Genomic DNA, 16,364 nt, shown 5'->3' with positions numbered 1-16,364 from the left:
CCTTTCCCTCCCTCCTTGAATATTAATAATTAAAGCTAATTTAAAAAACAAGTGCCGGGTGGGCTTGGTGGTGCACGCCTTTGATCCCAGCACTCAGGAGGAAGAGGTAGGAGGATCACTGAGTTCAAGGCCACCTTGAGATAATATAGTGAATTCCAGGTCAGCCTGGACTAGAGTGAGACCCTACCTCGGAAAGCAAAAAAATAAATAAATAAATAAAAGGATTCAAAGTACCAGGAGTGGTGGTGCACACCTTTAATCTCAACACTCAGGAGGCAGAGAGGTAGAAAGATTACTGTGAGTTCAAGGCTAACCTGAGACTACAGTGTATGTTCTAGGTCAGCCTGGGCTAGTGTGAGACACTGCCTTGAAAACAAAACAAAACAAGGGCTGGAGAGATGGCTTAGCAGTTAAACGCTTGCCTGTGAAGCCTAAGGACCCTGGTTTGAGGCTCGATTCCCCAGTACCCATGTTAGCCAGATGCACAAGGGGGCACATGCGTCTGGAGTTCGTTTGCAGTGGCTAGAGACCCTGGCATGCCTGTTCTGTCTCTCTCTGTGTCTCTGCCTCTTTCTCTGTCTGTCACTTTCAAATAAATAAATAAACATAAAAAAATTAAAAAAAAAAAACAAATAAAATGTATTTAGATTTTGCTGGGTGTGGTGGCACATGCCTTTAATCCCCAGCACTGGGGAGGCCAAGGTAGGAGGTTCGCTGTGAGTTCAAGGCTAGTTCTAGTTCACTTACACCTGGGATCTTAAGAGTCGAACATGGGTCTTTATGCTTCACAAACAAGCGCCTTAACCACCATCTCTCTAGCCTTGGTTGTTACTCTTATGTAAAAGAGAAAAATGAAGCTGGGTGTGGTGATGCACACTTTTAGTCCCAGCTGAGGTAGGGTTGCAGTATGCCTGAGGCCAGCCTGGGCTAGAGTGAGATCCTATCTCAGCCCTCCCCCCACCAAAAAAAATGAATAAAAGAAAGGTAAAATTTAAATGCTTATACTTAAAAACAGTTTGCAAATGTCTAAAGTTGTTTTGTAAAATATAAATACAATATTTAGATAGATTCAATCTCTACTAGGTAATTAAACTGTCAGGTATGTTGCAATACCTTAAAATATATTCTTCACCAAGATATTTTCATTATTTAAGGAGTTGTTCTTTCCCAGGTTACTGTGTTTATCTTTCTATTCCAAGTGTGTGTGTGTGTGTGTGTGTGTGTGTATCAATTTTACTCCCTTGTGAAGTTTATAACCTAGATTCTGAAGATAGATCATATTGTGCACTTAACAAGTATATGCAAGGCATGGGTTCAGTCTTCTTGCTGCCAAATAAGAATGTCTTAGTCATACTCTTAGTGGTTTTTATACTTTATAATGTTATATTAGTTTGTGGGATTTTTGTTGTTGTTTGTTTTAATATTTTTACTTATTTATTCATTTGCAAGCAGAGAGAGAGAGAGAATGGGCATACCAGGGACTCCAGCCACTGCAAACTCCAGATGCATGTGTCACCTTGTGCATATGGCTTACGTGGGTCCTGGGGAATTGAACCTGGGTCCTTTGGCTTTACAGGCAAGTGCCTTAACTGCTAAGCCATCCCTCCAGCCCAGGAAGAAAGTTTATTTTGGTTTATAGTCTTGAGGGGAAGCTTCATCATGGCAGGGGACACATGGTACAGCAGAGGCTGGACATCACCTCCTTTCCAACACCAGGTGGACAATGGCAGCAAGAGAATGAGCAGCACTCTCGTAAGAGGGAGCTGGCTATAACAGCCCTAGCCCACCCGCAACAGCACACTTCCTCCAGCAAGATTCTGCTTCCCAAAAGTGCCACCATCAGGGAACCAAAGATTGAAAACACATGAATCTATAAGGACATCTGATTCGAAACACAATATTTTAGTTCTATTGTTAAATGATAAATGAGGTCTAGAGAAGTTGGTCACATTGCTGTCCCATGCATTTGTTCTAGCTCAGTTGAAGTGGAAGACCTACTAAGCATGTCTTGTTATAAGCTTGTTACGCTAAGCTGTTGCTTTCTCACTGACTCGACGTTATTGTTTGTTCTGAAAGCTGAATGTCTATTATTAAAGCAGCATTTTACATTGAATTTAATGTTTTTTAGTATGCATGTTTTGATAAGAGTTGGAGTTCTAACAAGTATATATGTTGATAGTTTTTCCTGTTAAATTTTATTATTTCAGATGAGCTTCTTTTACCTCATATGAAAAAAATAGATGGAATGCTAAATGATAACCGGAAAAGACTCCTTTTGAACCTTCAGTTGGATCAGTCATTCAAGGTATTTCCTTTAGATGATTTATTAGCAAGACTAATAATAATAATAATAATCATGGTCCTGGATATGATGGGAAATTTAAGTTATGAAAGTCATTCTAAGTTTTACAGATCTTTCCATGTAACTAGATTGGTTGTTTATCCTTTATGAGTTTGTTTGGCTTGTTGATTTGTGTGTGTGTGTGTGTGTGTGTGTGCAGGCACGTGCATATGTGTATGTCAACCATTTGCCTTTATTTCAACTAATTTTTCAGGCATTTATATTTATCTAACAATCCTACTAACAAAAAATTCCTGAAAGAATTCTTTTAAACTACTACATTTAAATCTTGGTTCCTTCATGTCTGTGTCCAACTTACTCATTTTGTCTACAGTTGAAAATTAGGCCAGGCATGGTATTGCATACCTTTAATCCCAGCACTAGGAAGGCAGAAGTAAGAGGATCACTTGCTATGAATTCAAGGCCAGCCTGAGACTACATAGTGAATTCCAGGTCAGCCTGGGCTACAGAGATGACTTAACAGTTAAAGCACTTACCTACGAACCCAGATTGATTCCACAAATGCACAAAGTGGCGCATACATCTGGAGTTTATTTGCAGTGGCTAGAGTCCCAGGTGTGCCCATTCTTTCTCTTTCTGTCTCAAACAAATAAATTATATAAAAGAAAATTAGGTTTGATATTATAGCGTGGGAGGGAGAGGCAAGAGAGTCAGTACTTCAAGATCATATTTGGCTACATGGCAACTCTAAAGCCAGTCTGGGCTACCTTGAGACTCAAAAATAAACCCAGCTGAGCATGGTGGGGCATGCCTTTCATTCCAATACTCGGGAGGCAGAAGTAGAAGAATTGCTGTGAGTTGGAGGCCACCCTGAGACTACATAGTGAATTCCAGGTCAACCTGGGCTAGAGTGAGACCCTACCTCAAAAAAAAAAACCTAGAGTCTGGGGCGGCAGGGAGATAACTTGGTGACTAAAGGTGCTTGCTGGCAAAGCTTCCAATCTGGGTTCAATTCCCCAGACACCTACATAAAACCTGGTGTGTGTTCATCTGCATTGTCAAGAGGCTTTGGCATAAACACACATGAGCAAATAAATAACAATAGTCTCCTCTTAGCAGCTCTTAAGATTTTGACATTTAATGCAATTTCCAAGGAGAAATATGTTTTTACATGATATATATAGCTAACTATTAATGCTAATATATTCAGCAACACAAGTGTGCTTTGATATTACCAGAAATCCAGAACCAAAAATAGTCTAAAATCAAAACTTGTATCATGAGTGCTACTTAGTCAAACAGAATTCCAAGGCCAGATGATGTAGTGTACACATTTAATCTCAGCACCCTGGAGGCAGAGGTCGAAAGATCACTGTGAATTCAAGGCCAGTCTAGAATGAGACCTTATTTCAAAAAGACAAAAAAAACAATCAAAATTTTCTTACTGAAAGCACATGACATCTGGAACCACTTGATTAAATTACCTTGGACAAACTTTTTCCTTTTTTAATTGATGGTGGTACTGGGCATTTGTATAATAATTTCACATCCCTATATTGTAACCTCAAAAAGATGGTGACTGGATGAGAGAGAAGATATGAATGAATATGAATTTGTATGCCAGGGCCTCCTGGCACTGCAAAAAACTCCAAACACATGTGCCACCCAGTACATCTGGCTTTGCAAGCAAGTAAGTGCTTTTTAACTGCTGAGCCATCTCTCTAGTTCTGGACTTTTATTTTAACTATGTGAGAATTGAGGCTTTGAGATTCATCTCAGAGTTCAGTGACACTGATCTAGAGGTCATGACTTCTTCACTGTCACACGTTTGTAGAAGCTGGTAAGAAGCCCAGTGTTTCCTGTTTAACTGGTGCCTTGAAATGAAATACTCTTGAGAAATACCATATTGTCTGAAGAGAAGGAAATTTTCCTAGATACATATTTTCTGAGCATTTACTAAATATTAAAAATTACAGCTAGGTGTGGTGACATATATCTGTAGTTCCAGCACTCAGGAGGGTGAAGCAAGAGTGAGAGAATTCATATCTCTAGCATACCAGCCTAGCATACTTAGTGAATTTGAGGACAGCATAGGCTATTTAGCAATAATTTGTCTCAAAAAAAAAAAATCCAGGCATAATGGTGCACGCCTTTAATCCCAGCACTTGGGTAGCAGAGGTAGGATCAACATGAGTTCAAGGCCACCTGAGACTACATAGTGAATTCCAGGTCAACCTGAGCTACAGTAATACCCTACCCTGAAAAACCAAAAAAAAGATGGGCTGGAAGGATGGCTTAGTGGTTAAGGCATTTGCCTGCAAAGCCAAAGGACCCTGGTTCAATTCCCCAGGACCCACATTAGCCAGATGCACAAGGGGGCACAAGTGTCGAGTTTATTTGCAGTGGCTGGAAACTCTGGCGTACCCATTCTTTCTCACTCTCTCTCTTTTTCTCTGTCAAATAAATAAATAAAAATAAAATATTTAGCCAGGTGTGGTGGCGCACACCTTTAATCCCAGCACTCGGGAGGCAGAGGTAGGAGGATCACTGAGAGTTCGAGGTTACCCTGAGACTACATAGTGAATTCCAGGTCAGCCTGATCCAGAGTGAGACCCTATCTCGAAAAACCAAATAAATAAAGTAAATAAAATTTTAAAAAATAAATTTTTTTTTTTTAAAAGATTACTCTTGGCTGAAATATAGCTTGGTAGGACACTTGCCCAGTAGGTACAGAGTCCTCGGTTTGATCCTCAGTTCCAACAACAATAACAAAAGCCAGTTTGCTCAATCATTCTAGAAGCACTTTATTTTATTTTTATTTTTGTTTTTTGTTTTTCAAGGTAAGGTCTCGCTCTAACCCAGGCTGACCTGAAATTCACTATGTGGTCTTGGGCTGGCATTGAACTCACATCAGTCCTCCTACCTCTCCTTCCCGAGTGCTGAGACTGAAGTTGTGTACCACCATGCCCAGCCCAATCATTTGAGAAGTATCAAACCAATTAACTAATAACTTGAATTAAAACCACTGGTTGAGGGCTAGAGAGATGGCATAGTGGTTAAGGCACTTGCCTGCAAAGCCAAAGGACCCAGATTTGATGCCCCAGTACCCACGTAAGCCAGATGCAAACTGTGGTGCATGTGTTTGGAGCTTGTTGTAGTGGCTAGAGGCCCTGGCACACCCATTCTCTCTCTCTCTAGCTCTTTCTCTTTCTCTCAAATAAACAAATAAAATAAAAGAAAACACTGGTTGACATACTTAATATTTTGTGCACTGGTTTATAATCTGAAAGTTTTTCACAGAAGAAAACATGATCATTAATTTCTAAAGAAAATATTTCATATAGAAATTTGTATTTTAGATCCAAATTGCAGTATTAAAAATTATAGTGAGGGGGCTGGAAAGATGGCTTAGCAGTTAAGGCTCTTGCCTGCGAAGCCTAAGGACCCATGTTCAACTCTTCAGATCCCATATAAGCTTTACAAAGGTGAGGCAAACGCAAGGTTTCACATACCCACTAGGTGGCACAAATGTCTGAAGTTTGATTGCAATGGCTGAGGTCCTGGTGCACCAATTCTCTCTCTCGTGCTCTCACTCTCACTCTGTCTAAAAACTAAAAAATATTATAGTGAGTAAGGTACATTGAAAAAAAATTACAATGATTTGGAATGAAATATGTATAGTACATTAAGAAAGATGTTCTCTTTCTTAACAGTAATTAACATTAGCTGAACATAGTGGCTCATATCTGTAATCCCAGCACTCACAGGTATGAGGCAGGAGGATCACCATGAGTTCCAGACCAGCCTAGGCTACACAGTGAGTTCCTGGCCAGCCTGTGCTTCAGAGGAAGGTATTGCCTCCAAAAAAGTATGTGTATGGCAGAGAGGGGTGCTAGGAAGATGCTTTAGCAGCTAAAGGTCTGTTGGCCTGGGTTTAGTTCCCAAGCCACTCACATAATCCAGGCACAAAAAGTTGCGTATCTGATGTTTGCAGCTGCAAGAGGCCCTGACATGCTCATACATACATACATGCATGCACACACATAAATAAAAAACAATTTTGGGGGCTGGAGAGATGGCTCAACAGTTACGGTGCTTCCCTGCAAAGCCTAATGACCCATGTTCAGTTCCCCAGTGGCCATGTAAAGCCTGATGCACAAGATGACATATGCATCTGTAGTTCATTTGTGATGGCTAGAGGCCCCAGTATGTCTATATTCTCCCTCTCCCTCTACCTTTCTCAAATAAAAAAATACATATATGTAAAAAAAAAAAATTAACATGCTGGGTATAGTAGCACACGCCTTTAATCCCAGCTCTTGGGAGGATCACCGAGAGTTTAAGGCCACCCTGACTATGTAGTGAATTTCAGGTTAGCTTGGGCTAGAGTCAGACCCTACCTAAAAAAATTTAAAAAAAAATTTTTTTTAATAATTTTTTGTTTTTTTTTAATATTTTTTGTCCATTTTTTATTTATTTATTTGAGAGTGACAGACACAGAGTGAAAGAAAGATAGAGGGAGAGAGAGAGAATGGGCGCGCCAGGGCTTCCAGCCTCTGCAAACGAACTCCAGACTCGTGCGCCCCCTTGTGCATCTGGCTAACGTGGGACCTGGAGAATCGAGCCTCAAACCGGGGTCCTTAGGCTTCACAGGCAAGCACTTAACTGCTAAGCCATCTCTCCAGCCCAATTTTTTGGTTTTTTGATGCAGGGTCTCACTGTAGTCCAGGCTGACCTGGAATTCACTATGTAGTCTCAGAATGGCCTTAAACTCACAGTGATCCTCCTACTTCTGCCTCCTGAGTGCTGGGATTAAAGGCGTGTGATACAACACCCAGCTTAAAAAACAATTTTTTAAAGTCCAAGGATAAGGTTTAGTGGCACACCACTTCCCTAACATGTGTTGAGGCTCTAAGTTCACTCCCCTATACTGCAGGGGAGGGGAGAGGGAAGGGGCCTAGAGTCAGAATTAGCACCATGTGCCATGGCAATCTCCGTGGTTTTAAAAGTGAGTCCTAGCTAAGCATGGTTATTTATATTTGTAATCCCTGTACTCAGGAGACTGGGATAGGAAAATGGCTGTGAGTTTGAGGCCAGCCTGGTGCATTCTGAAGTTCGTGAAGCTGTCTAAAGTAGTCTGTGTACTTCAGACATTTAGCATCTTGTGTGCACTGAAAAATTTACAATTTCTCCTTTATTGGCTAGTGCCTATGGATTCGATTTTTAGCCTTTAAATTCAGTTTGCTGTAATATACAATTAGAATAGAATTAGAATCTAGAATTATTCAAAAGGGGCATATTGTTGTCCTAGCACAGTAGGCAGCTTGTCAGCCTCATAATCAAAGGGGCATATTTTATCAGGCTTTATGTAGGTACTTTGAAATTGAACCCAGGCAAGTGGTCTTTGCAAGTAAGCACTTTTAACTGCTGAGTGGTCTCTCTATCCCAAAGGGTCACCAGAGTATATGATAAAAGCATAAATAGTCTGAGGTAGGAATGAAGCCAGAAACTGATAGTAGGTCACTCTGGTAGATGTGCCCACAGTTTTATTGTTTGTTTCTTATGACAGTTCCCTGATATATTTACACCTATGAAAAATTTAAGTTATGTTTTAAAACTGAACTGTTTTCAGGGCCACAGTTACCAGTGCTTAAAAGCTGGGTTTGCAGGTAAATGCCCTAAGATTCAAAACAGCAGCTGGTATATGTCCTCTGTAAATGTAACAGCAGCACTTTAACTCTTCTACTGTCAGAGTAACAAAATCTAATAGTATGTAATTACTATCAAAATAGTTAAATCTAGCCACAAATATTTTTTAGATATTGTCTGTTGCCTTTCAGGACCAGATGACTTGTCAAGTAGGTAAGGACATAAACATGCCAGTGGCTTCTAAGAAATGGACAGCAGGAGGGGGGGGCGGGAGAGATAGCTTAACAGTTAAGGTGCTTGCCTGTGAAGCCTAAGGACCCAGGTTCAATTCCCCAGGACCCACATAAGCCAGATGTACAAGTTAATGCATACATCTGGAGTTTGTTTGCAGAGGCTAGAGGCCCTGATGTGCCCATTCTCTCCCTCCCTCCCTCTCTCTCTCTCTCTGTCTCTCTCTCACACTCTCACTCTTTCTCAAGTAAAAATGGACTAGGGGACTGAAGACATGGCTTAGTGGTTAAGGTGCTTGCCTGCAAAGCCTGAGGATTCAAGTTCGAGTCCCCAGTACCCATGTAAGTCAGCTGCTCAAAGTGGCACATGCATCTGGAGTTTGTTTGCAGTGGCTGGAGGCCCTGGTGTGTCCATTCTCACTTCTCTATCTGTCTCTCTCTAAGTATATAAATAAATTTTATTATTTATTTTTTTTTTTTGGTTTTTTGAGGTAGGGTCTGGAAGTCACTATGTGGTCCCAGGGTGGCCTTGCACTCACAGCAATCCTCCTACCTCTGCCTCCCAAGCGCTGGGATTAAAGGCGTGTGCCACCATCCCCGGATTGTTTTAAAAAAATAAAAAAAGAGGGCTGGAGAGATGGCTTAGCGGTTAAGCGCTTCCCTGTGAAGCCTAAGGACCCCGGTTCGAGGCTCGGTTCCCCAGGTCCCACGCTAGCCAGATGCACAAGGGGGCGCACGCGTCTGGAGTTCGTTTGCAGAGGCTGGAAGCCCTGGCGCGCCCATTCTCTCTCTCTCCCTCTATCTGTCTTTCTCTCTGTGTCTGTCGCTCTCAAACAAATAAAAAATTAAAAAAAAAAAAAAAAAGAATGGACTAGGAGCTGTTCTGCCATGTGGCCACCAAATTACAGGGGTTACTCCATTTCCCTTTATGGGCAAAGGTCACTTATTTAATATGCTCTTCTGTAGGATCTTCTCTCACAAATGCTATTTACAGTGAAAAGAAGCCAGAGAAATATGGTGCTTCTTTCTACAGAGTGCTCATTCACACAAGACGACTTAATGTACTAACTGTAGTTAAGTGGTAGAGTGCTGCGGAAACGCATGGCGTTCTTCCCTGTCTTGAAGCCATAGAGGCATTACTAGGAATAATAGGTGCTATTGCCTAAAACAATGAGGCCATATGGTGGCTCACATTAGACATTCAGAAATTAATTTTATGAGAGAATGTGCAAAGAATTGTGACAGTATCTATGCCCCCATTTGTATGTGTATGCCTGAATATACTACATCTGTTCACATCTGTGTGTGCATGTGTATATATGAATTTTTGAAGCTGGAAGTTTAGGTTAGTTTTCTTCTGATGTCAGTTATGCTTCATTATTTTAAAGAATGCTTTGGAAAGTTTTCCTGAACTAACAATTATTACTCGAGACTCTAAAGCAAAAAGTGGAGGATCTGCTATTTCTAAAATCAAAATGAATGGCAAAGCTTATAATAAGAAAACTCTAAGGACTTCTAAAACAACCGCTAAATCTACACAAGTAAGTACATGTTGCTTCATGACAGTCTACCTTTTCCAGTTGTCAGTACACTTCCTAGTTAAAGGTCTGAAACCAGCAGATGTTTTAGTGGGATGTCTTTGGTGGGTGGAATAAGCCCTTGTGACCTGAGGAGCACGGTAGTGGTGTGTTTTCCTGTTCACAACACTGTGTCTGCTCACAGACTTTTTAAATAGACAAGGAAGGAATCATCCCATGCTAATGTTTATATGCTTGTGTGTAGGTTTTTTTTTCCCCCCCAAGGTAGGGTTTCATTCTAGCCCAGGCTGACCTGGAACCCTCTCTGTAGTCCCAGGCAAGCCTTGAACTCATGGTGATCTTTCTACCTGTGCCACCTGAGTGTTGGCATTAAAGACATGTACCATGGTACCACCATGCCCATACATATGCATATATACATACATATATACATGCGTTATATAGTTTTAGTTTTCTAAATTAACAAGTAAAATTACATGTATATTTGTGTACACAGCATGTTTTGAAATACGAATATATTGTTGAATGGCTAACTCAAGCTAATTGGCATTCTTCATAGTTTTTCATTAGATACGCAGGCATAAGTGAGCATGAACACATTCCATAAGATTCAACATTGATTTCATATCTGCAAAAATAGTTAAAATGGTATTTGTTCATCTTTAAACATAGTATGAATTGTTATAACCTTTTCAGAAAACAGTTGGCAGTGTTACAGTTCCATGTGGGAAAAAATGTATTTTTTGTTTGTTTTTGTTTTTGTGTTTTCTTGAGGTAGGGTCTCACTCTAGCCCAGGCTGACCTGGAACTCACTATGTAATCTCAGGGTGGCCACCACACCTGGCTCAAGCATGTCCTTCTGACTAGTGTTTACTACCTCTAGAACTAGACTAGTTGTACTTATGGTAGCACCCGCCTTAATCGCAGCACTCAGGAGGCAGAGGTAGGAAGATCGCCGTGAATTCGAGGCCACCTGAGACTACATAGTGAATTCCAGGGCAGCCTGTGCTAAAGTGAGACCCTACCTCAAAAAATCAAAAAAAAAAAAAAAAAAAAAGAAAGAAAGAAAGAAAGAAAGAAAGAAAAGAAAATACTCAAAGGAAAGAGTCTAAACATGGAGTATCAAAAGCACTCTCTTTAACAGAGTCCTCCTGGGCTTTCCAGGTTAAGCTTCACTTCCGTACATGCTCTCTGGCTGAAAATGTAGCATAGTTGGTTGAGTGATTGGTATGTGTAAAGCCCTGGTTTCATTACCTTTAAAAGGGGGGGAAAAAAAAAGAGTGCTGGAGAAATGGATTAGCAGTTGAGCCACTTGCCTACAAAGCCTAAGGACCAGTTTTGATTCCCCAGTACACACATAAGCCAGATACACAATGTGGTGCATGCGTCTAGAGTTTGTTTGCAGTGGCTTGAGGCCCCATTCTCCCTCCCCCCTCCTTCCCTCTCTCCCTCCCCCCTCCCTCCCTCTCTCTCTCTCTCTCTCTCTCTCTGTAATAAATAAATAAAAATAAGATTTCTTGGAAGGAGAAAGCCATGTTTTCATAATTTACTTCGATATTAACAAACAGCTATATGCAATAAATGGAGAGGTAACTAAGTTGTATTTGATTAATAAAAAAAAATCAAGCCAGGCATGATGGTGCACACCTTTAATCCCAGCATTTAGGAGGCAGAGATAGGAGGATGGCCTGAGTTCAAGGCCACTCTGAGACCACATAGTGGATTCCAGGTCAGCCTGGGCTAGAGCAAGACCCCACCTTGAAAAACCAAAAAAAAAAAAAAAAAAAAATCAGGAAGATTGCTTAGTGGTTAGAGGCACTTAGTTACAAAGCCCACTGGCCTGGGTTCAATTCCCAAACCAAAAATAAGCTGGACACAAAAAGTAGTCTAGGTGTCTGGTGTTAATAAGTGACTAGCAAAAGGCCCCAGTATATCTGTACACACACACACGAATAATTTTTGAAATTGGAAGTGGAAAAGAAGTTGTATATGTATAGTTGATTTTTTTCTCATTAGAAATTAGTATATTGAGGCTGGAGGGATGGCTTAGTGGTTAAGGTGTTTGCCTGCAAAGCCAAAGGACCAAGGTTCGATTCTCCAGGACCCACATTAGCCAGATGCACAAGGTGGTGGATGTGTCTGGAGTTTGTTTGTAGTGTCTGGAGACCCTAGTGCACCCATTCTCTCTCTCTCTCCCTCTTTCTCTGTTAAATAAATAAGTAAATAAAAAATATTAAAAAAAAAAAAGAAATTAGTATAGTGGGCTGGAGAGATAGCTCAATGGTTAGTTAAAGCGCTTGCCTGAAAAATCTAATGACCTCAGTTTGACTCCCTAGTACCCAGATGCACAAAGGGGCACATGCATCTGGGTTTTTTTTGCAGTGCCTAAAGGCCCTTGCTCGCCCATTCTATCTCTGTCTCTCTCTGTTTACAAATAAATAAATAAAAATATTTAAGGCCAGGCATGGTGGCCCACACCTTTAATCCCAGCATTTGGGAGGCAGAGGTAGGAGAATTACCATGAGTTTAAGGCCACCCTGAGACTACAGAGTGAATTCCAGGTCAGCCTTGGCTAGAGTGAGACCCAACCTTGGTGGGGGTTGGGGAAAGAAGGAATGAAAGAAAACTTTTACTGTCATCTTACATGTTTTTCATTTAAATTTTTTATAATATTAAAGTATTTCAAATAGCATATTCTCATTCAGGATGGAGACTGAGCATTTATTAATTCATTATTAAGTTACTATTAATTCTACCTGAGTAATCTTCTATGCATGTTAACTTAATCTCATGCCTTGCCATGTAAGACATTATCAAGATCACCCCAAGAATTTGAACCTAGTATTTGCCCAAGCATATTCTTAGCTCTGATATTTGATGAAAAATGTCTGTAAGGTATTCTGTTTGTTTTGTTTTGTTTTTTACAGGAGTTTGCTGTTGATCCAGAGAAAATACAGTTGTATTCTTTGTATCATTCACTCCATCACTATAAATATCATGTTTATCTGATATGTAAGGATGAGGTAATTTCTTTTCATTTATTTAAAACAAAGAAATGTAGTTGGGCATGGTGGTGCACGCCTTTAATCCCAGCACTTGGGAGGCAGAGGTAGGTGGGTCACCATAAGTTCAAGGCCACTCTGAAACTACAGAGTGAATTCCAGGTCAGCCTGGGCTAGAGTGAAACCACATTGGTGTGTGTACTTAATGTTCTTTTGTAAGTAGTAGCTAAATTTCAGTTCCTCTGGTATGTTTCATTTTGTGCTCAGGTTCATGAGAGCCTTATTCTTAAGGTAGATAGAACTCATAATATTTTTAAGCTACTGTTTGTTTCACATTGCTATAATAAATGGCCAAATGTAGAATAATACCACTTTAATTCTTTCTAGTCATAACTTGCTATCATCCTTATCACTCGAAATGGCCTTATCCCACTTAATTGAAATGTGCTTTTTGAATCTTGGGCTAAAAAAATGAAAGTTAGAATTAAAGGGCAGGAGAGATGGCTTAGCAGTTAAGGTGTTTGCCTGCAAAGCCAAAGGATCCCTGTTCGATTCTCCAGGACCCATGTAAGCCAGGTGCACAAGGGGGCACATGCGTCTGGAGTTTGTGTACAGTGGTTGGATGCCCTGGTGTGCCCATTCTCTCTCTCTCTCCCTCTTTAACAATAAATAAAAAAGAAAGTTAGAATTACAAATTACAGATTTTATATGACTGCAGTATCACCTCGTGGATAGGATACTAGGATTAATTTTCTCAGACACTAATCTACCCTTCTTGAGTAATACTATCAGTTTTGTAATTACGAGAGGTTAAATTGGGCTAGGTCAAGCACACCTTTACACCTTTAATCCCAGCACTTGGCAGGCTGAGGTAGAAGGATGGCAGTGAGTTCAAGGCTATCTTGAGAGTACAGAGTGAGTTTCAGGTCAGCCTGGACTAGAATGAGACCCTACCTAGAACAACAACAAAAAAAGAGGTTAAGTTAGTTCTGAGCTATGCCTGATGCATGAGACAGTAGTCTGGACTGGAAAGGTGCTCATAAATCTAACCTCTGTAGCAAAGAGAGAACAAAGGTGGTGATACAAAGTAGGTTGGCTTGGGCTGGAGAGATGGCTTAGTGGTTAAGAGCTTGCTTATGAAGCCTAAGGACCTCAGTTCAAGGCTAAATTCTCCAGGACCCACATAAGCCAGATACATAAGGTGGCACATGCATCTGGAGTTCATTTGCAGTGGCTAGAGGCCCTGGTGTTCCCATATTAATTCCCTCTCTCTCTCTCTCTCTCTCTCTCTCTCTCTCTGCTTCTTTCTCTCTCTGTTTGTCACTCAAATAAAAACAAAGAAAGTTGACTAGTTTTACGGTGCTCTGAGATACATAATCGGCATCAATAATTGTCACTTAGCTTTTCAAAGGACTGTTAAACATTAAAGCAGTTTTCCTGCTCTTTCATTCTGCCCCTGTGGAGCCAGTGGTGATTGAAGTAGACTTATCTGAATTTATCTGAAATAATCAATTACTATGGGTGGGAATAAGGCAAGGGAAAAAGACAAGTACATGTAAAAGAATTAATAAATCCTTCTGGCATTCAAGATACAAGAAGAGTAAGACCTTGTAAGTATGAAATGATACTTATAAACTAATGTGACAATTTTCTTTGTTTTAGATTTCATCTGTGCAAAAAAAAAATGAAGACTTAGGACAGGAAGAAATTGTTCAACTCTGTATGAAAAATGTGAAATGGGTGGAGGACCTATTTGAAAAATTTGGAGAACTTCTAAGTCATGTACAGCAGAAATGTTCCTAACATCTCCATAAAAATCCCACCTTTCTGTAGCACTGGGGAGATAGTGCAGTGTGGTGGTCACAGACCACCAGATGTGAAGCCGTGGTCTCTAGTAGGCATGCCCACTTCCAGTGTGGGACTTTCGCCAGGACCTTTGCTAAGGACAGTGGTGCTACCAAGGATGATAGTCCTTATCATCCTAATGAACGATTTTTCTATTTTGTAAACTGTGGGGTAACTGAGTTTTATTTTCAGAAATGGGTGGGGTTTTTTTGACATGATAAAGCATGCACTAAATATAATTTTTATTGTTAGAGAAATAACACTTAAATAACTTGACTTTTCCCCCTGACTGGCTAAATGTCAGATTTTGAAAGAGAGGTGGCAGAAAGCATTCATATCTGGCCACAGAACTGAACATATTGTACATTATGTAAACAGACCCGGTATGATGTGACATCTTGTATGAGAATATCATCAACTTAAAGCATAAAATTCATAAATTGCATTCTGCTTTATGGACTCTTTTTAACATGTTCAGGAAACTGGATGTGGAGTTGGTGCAATTCTATTACTGCTTTTTGTGTCAAATTATATTGTGATGAAGAAACAGTGACATACTATTTTCCCTATTTTAAAGAAAAGTATCTTCATTTATACTGTGCTCTTTCCTTTGAAAAATTTTCAATTGTACATTTTATTTTACTAATAGTTGTATTTTTCACGAAGAAGATGTTGTAGTTTTAAGTATGTTCTCTGTGTATGTATTACACTTCATTATTTTCAGTAAATCCCATGTAGTCATATGTCAGATTCCTATTTTGAATTCTGTCTTGAGGTACCCATTTTTGTTCATACAGGTTTGCTCCAGTGTTATTCGGAATATGCATTTGGTGCTAGAATTAATTTAGCTTTATACATGGAGCTGTGTGGAGCACTGCATTTTCTGTTTCATAAAATAATTTTTTAACTAAGCTAGCACTTGATCACACTGATTTGTCAGAGAAAAAAAAATCTGTTAACTACTGATGATCAGGCGATATGCAGTGTTATGCACAGCCTCCCTAACTCTTAGAACTGGAAGTGGAGTTCTCCTTATGGTGCCTTCTCAACCATTATGCACAGTATTGTAGCTTTCCTGAGTTTGGTAGCTCGCGTTTCAAGTAGCTCAGCTGAGACAGTGAATGTATTAGGTTCAACATGACCCTTATGTTCCATTTGTGTTTGCCAACAGGATGCCTTATGTGTCTGTGAGAAAGATTTGCTAGTATCATTCTAAACTCCTTTCTTAGAATGTGATAGAAGTTGTTAATTATCATACTCTGTTTATTTTACCACCATTTAGTGCCTTAAGTCCTATCAAGAAAGCAGTGTTAATATTCAGTACCCAAATAAGACTTGCTTATGTGGACATGCCTACTGTCTTGATTTTGGGTTAACAGGCCATGCTCATACTTAAAACATCAGCCAACTGGCAAAGAATTGAAGTTAACATGTCACTTGATTTGAGAATAAAATATTGTAACATTGGGGGAAAATGAGTATTTGAGTTAAATTACATATTTATTTCTGATGGCTGTCTTATCAAAGCAATAATCCTTAATATTTGTACCTGCCATTAGACTCAAAAGTACTCAATAATGGAAGTTTCTCTCCAGGATCAGTTGTTTTATTTCTGAAAGTATTCTCATTCTAGACAGAAGTTAACTTATCAGTTTATTTTTCCTAACTCAAGTGGGAGATGCGAAGAACATCAGCAGTGGAGAGTCATGTAATTAATTTTCCCAGTTAAAGGGAGTCAGAAGCAGAGTGTTTTTCTTTCTGGTAGTCTTGACTCTTGAGTGAACTTGGTGTCTTACAT

The 16,364-nt window shown here is 39.9% G+C and overlaps 1 protein-coding gene across 3 annotated transcripts in view; it reads left to right on the top strand.

The window, feature by feature from the left end:
* The window catches only part of Qser1 (glutamine and serine rich 1), a 71,410-nt gene extending 55,496 nt beyond the window's left edge, over positions 1 to 15,914 (top strand). For 2 of the 3 annotated variants that reach the window (XM_045155988.1, XM_004660834.2), the window contains 4 exons: positions 2,208 to 2,305; positions 9,570 to 9,722; positions 12,647 to 12,742; positions 14,384 to 15,914. In XM_045155988.1, the coding sequence (XP_045011923.1) occupies positions 2,208 to 2,305; positions 9,570 to 9,722; positions 12,647 to 12,742; positions 14,384 to 14,524 (488 nt within the window). In that variant the 3' untranslated portion in view covers positions 14,525 to 15,914. The remainder of the gene's footprint in view (positions 1 to 2,207; positions 2,306 to 9,569; positions 9,723 to 12,646; positions 12,743 to 14,383) is intronic. The other variant, XM_045155987.1, reaches the window with a different exon arrangement.
* The last annotated feature ends 450 nt before the right edge of the window (positions 15,915 to 16,364 follow it).

This window comes from Jaculus jaculus, chromosome 8 (assembly GCF_020740685.1).
Source record: "Jaculus jaculus isolate mJacJac1 chromosome 8, mJacJac1.mat.Y.cur, whole genome shotgun sequence".
In the NCBI taxonomy this organism is placed as follows: domain Eukaryota; kingdom Metazoa; phylum Chordata; class Mammalia; order Rodentia; family Dipodidae; genus Jaculus; species Jaculus jaculus.
This window is presented reverse-complemented; position numbering and strand designations above follow the sequence as displayed.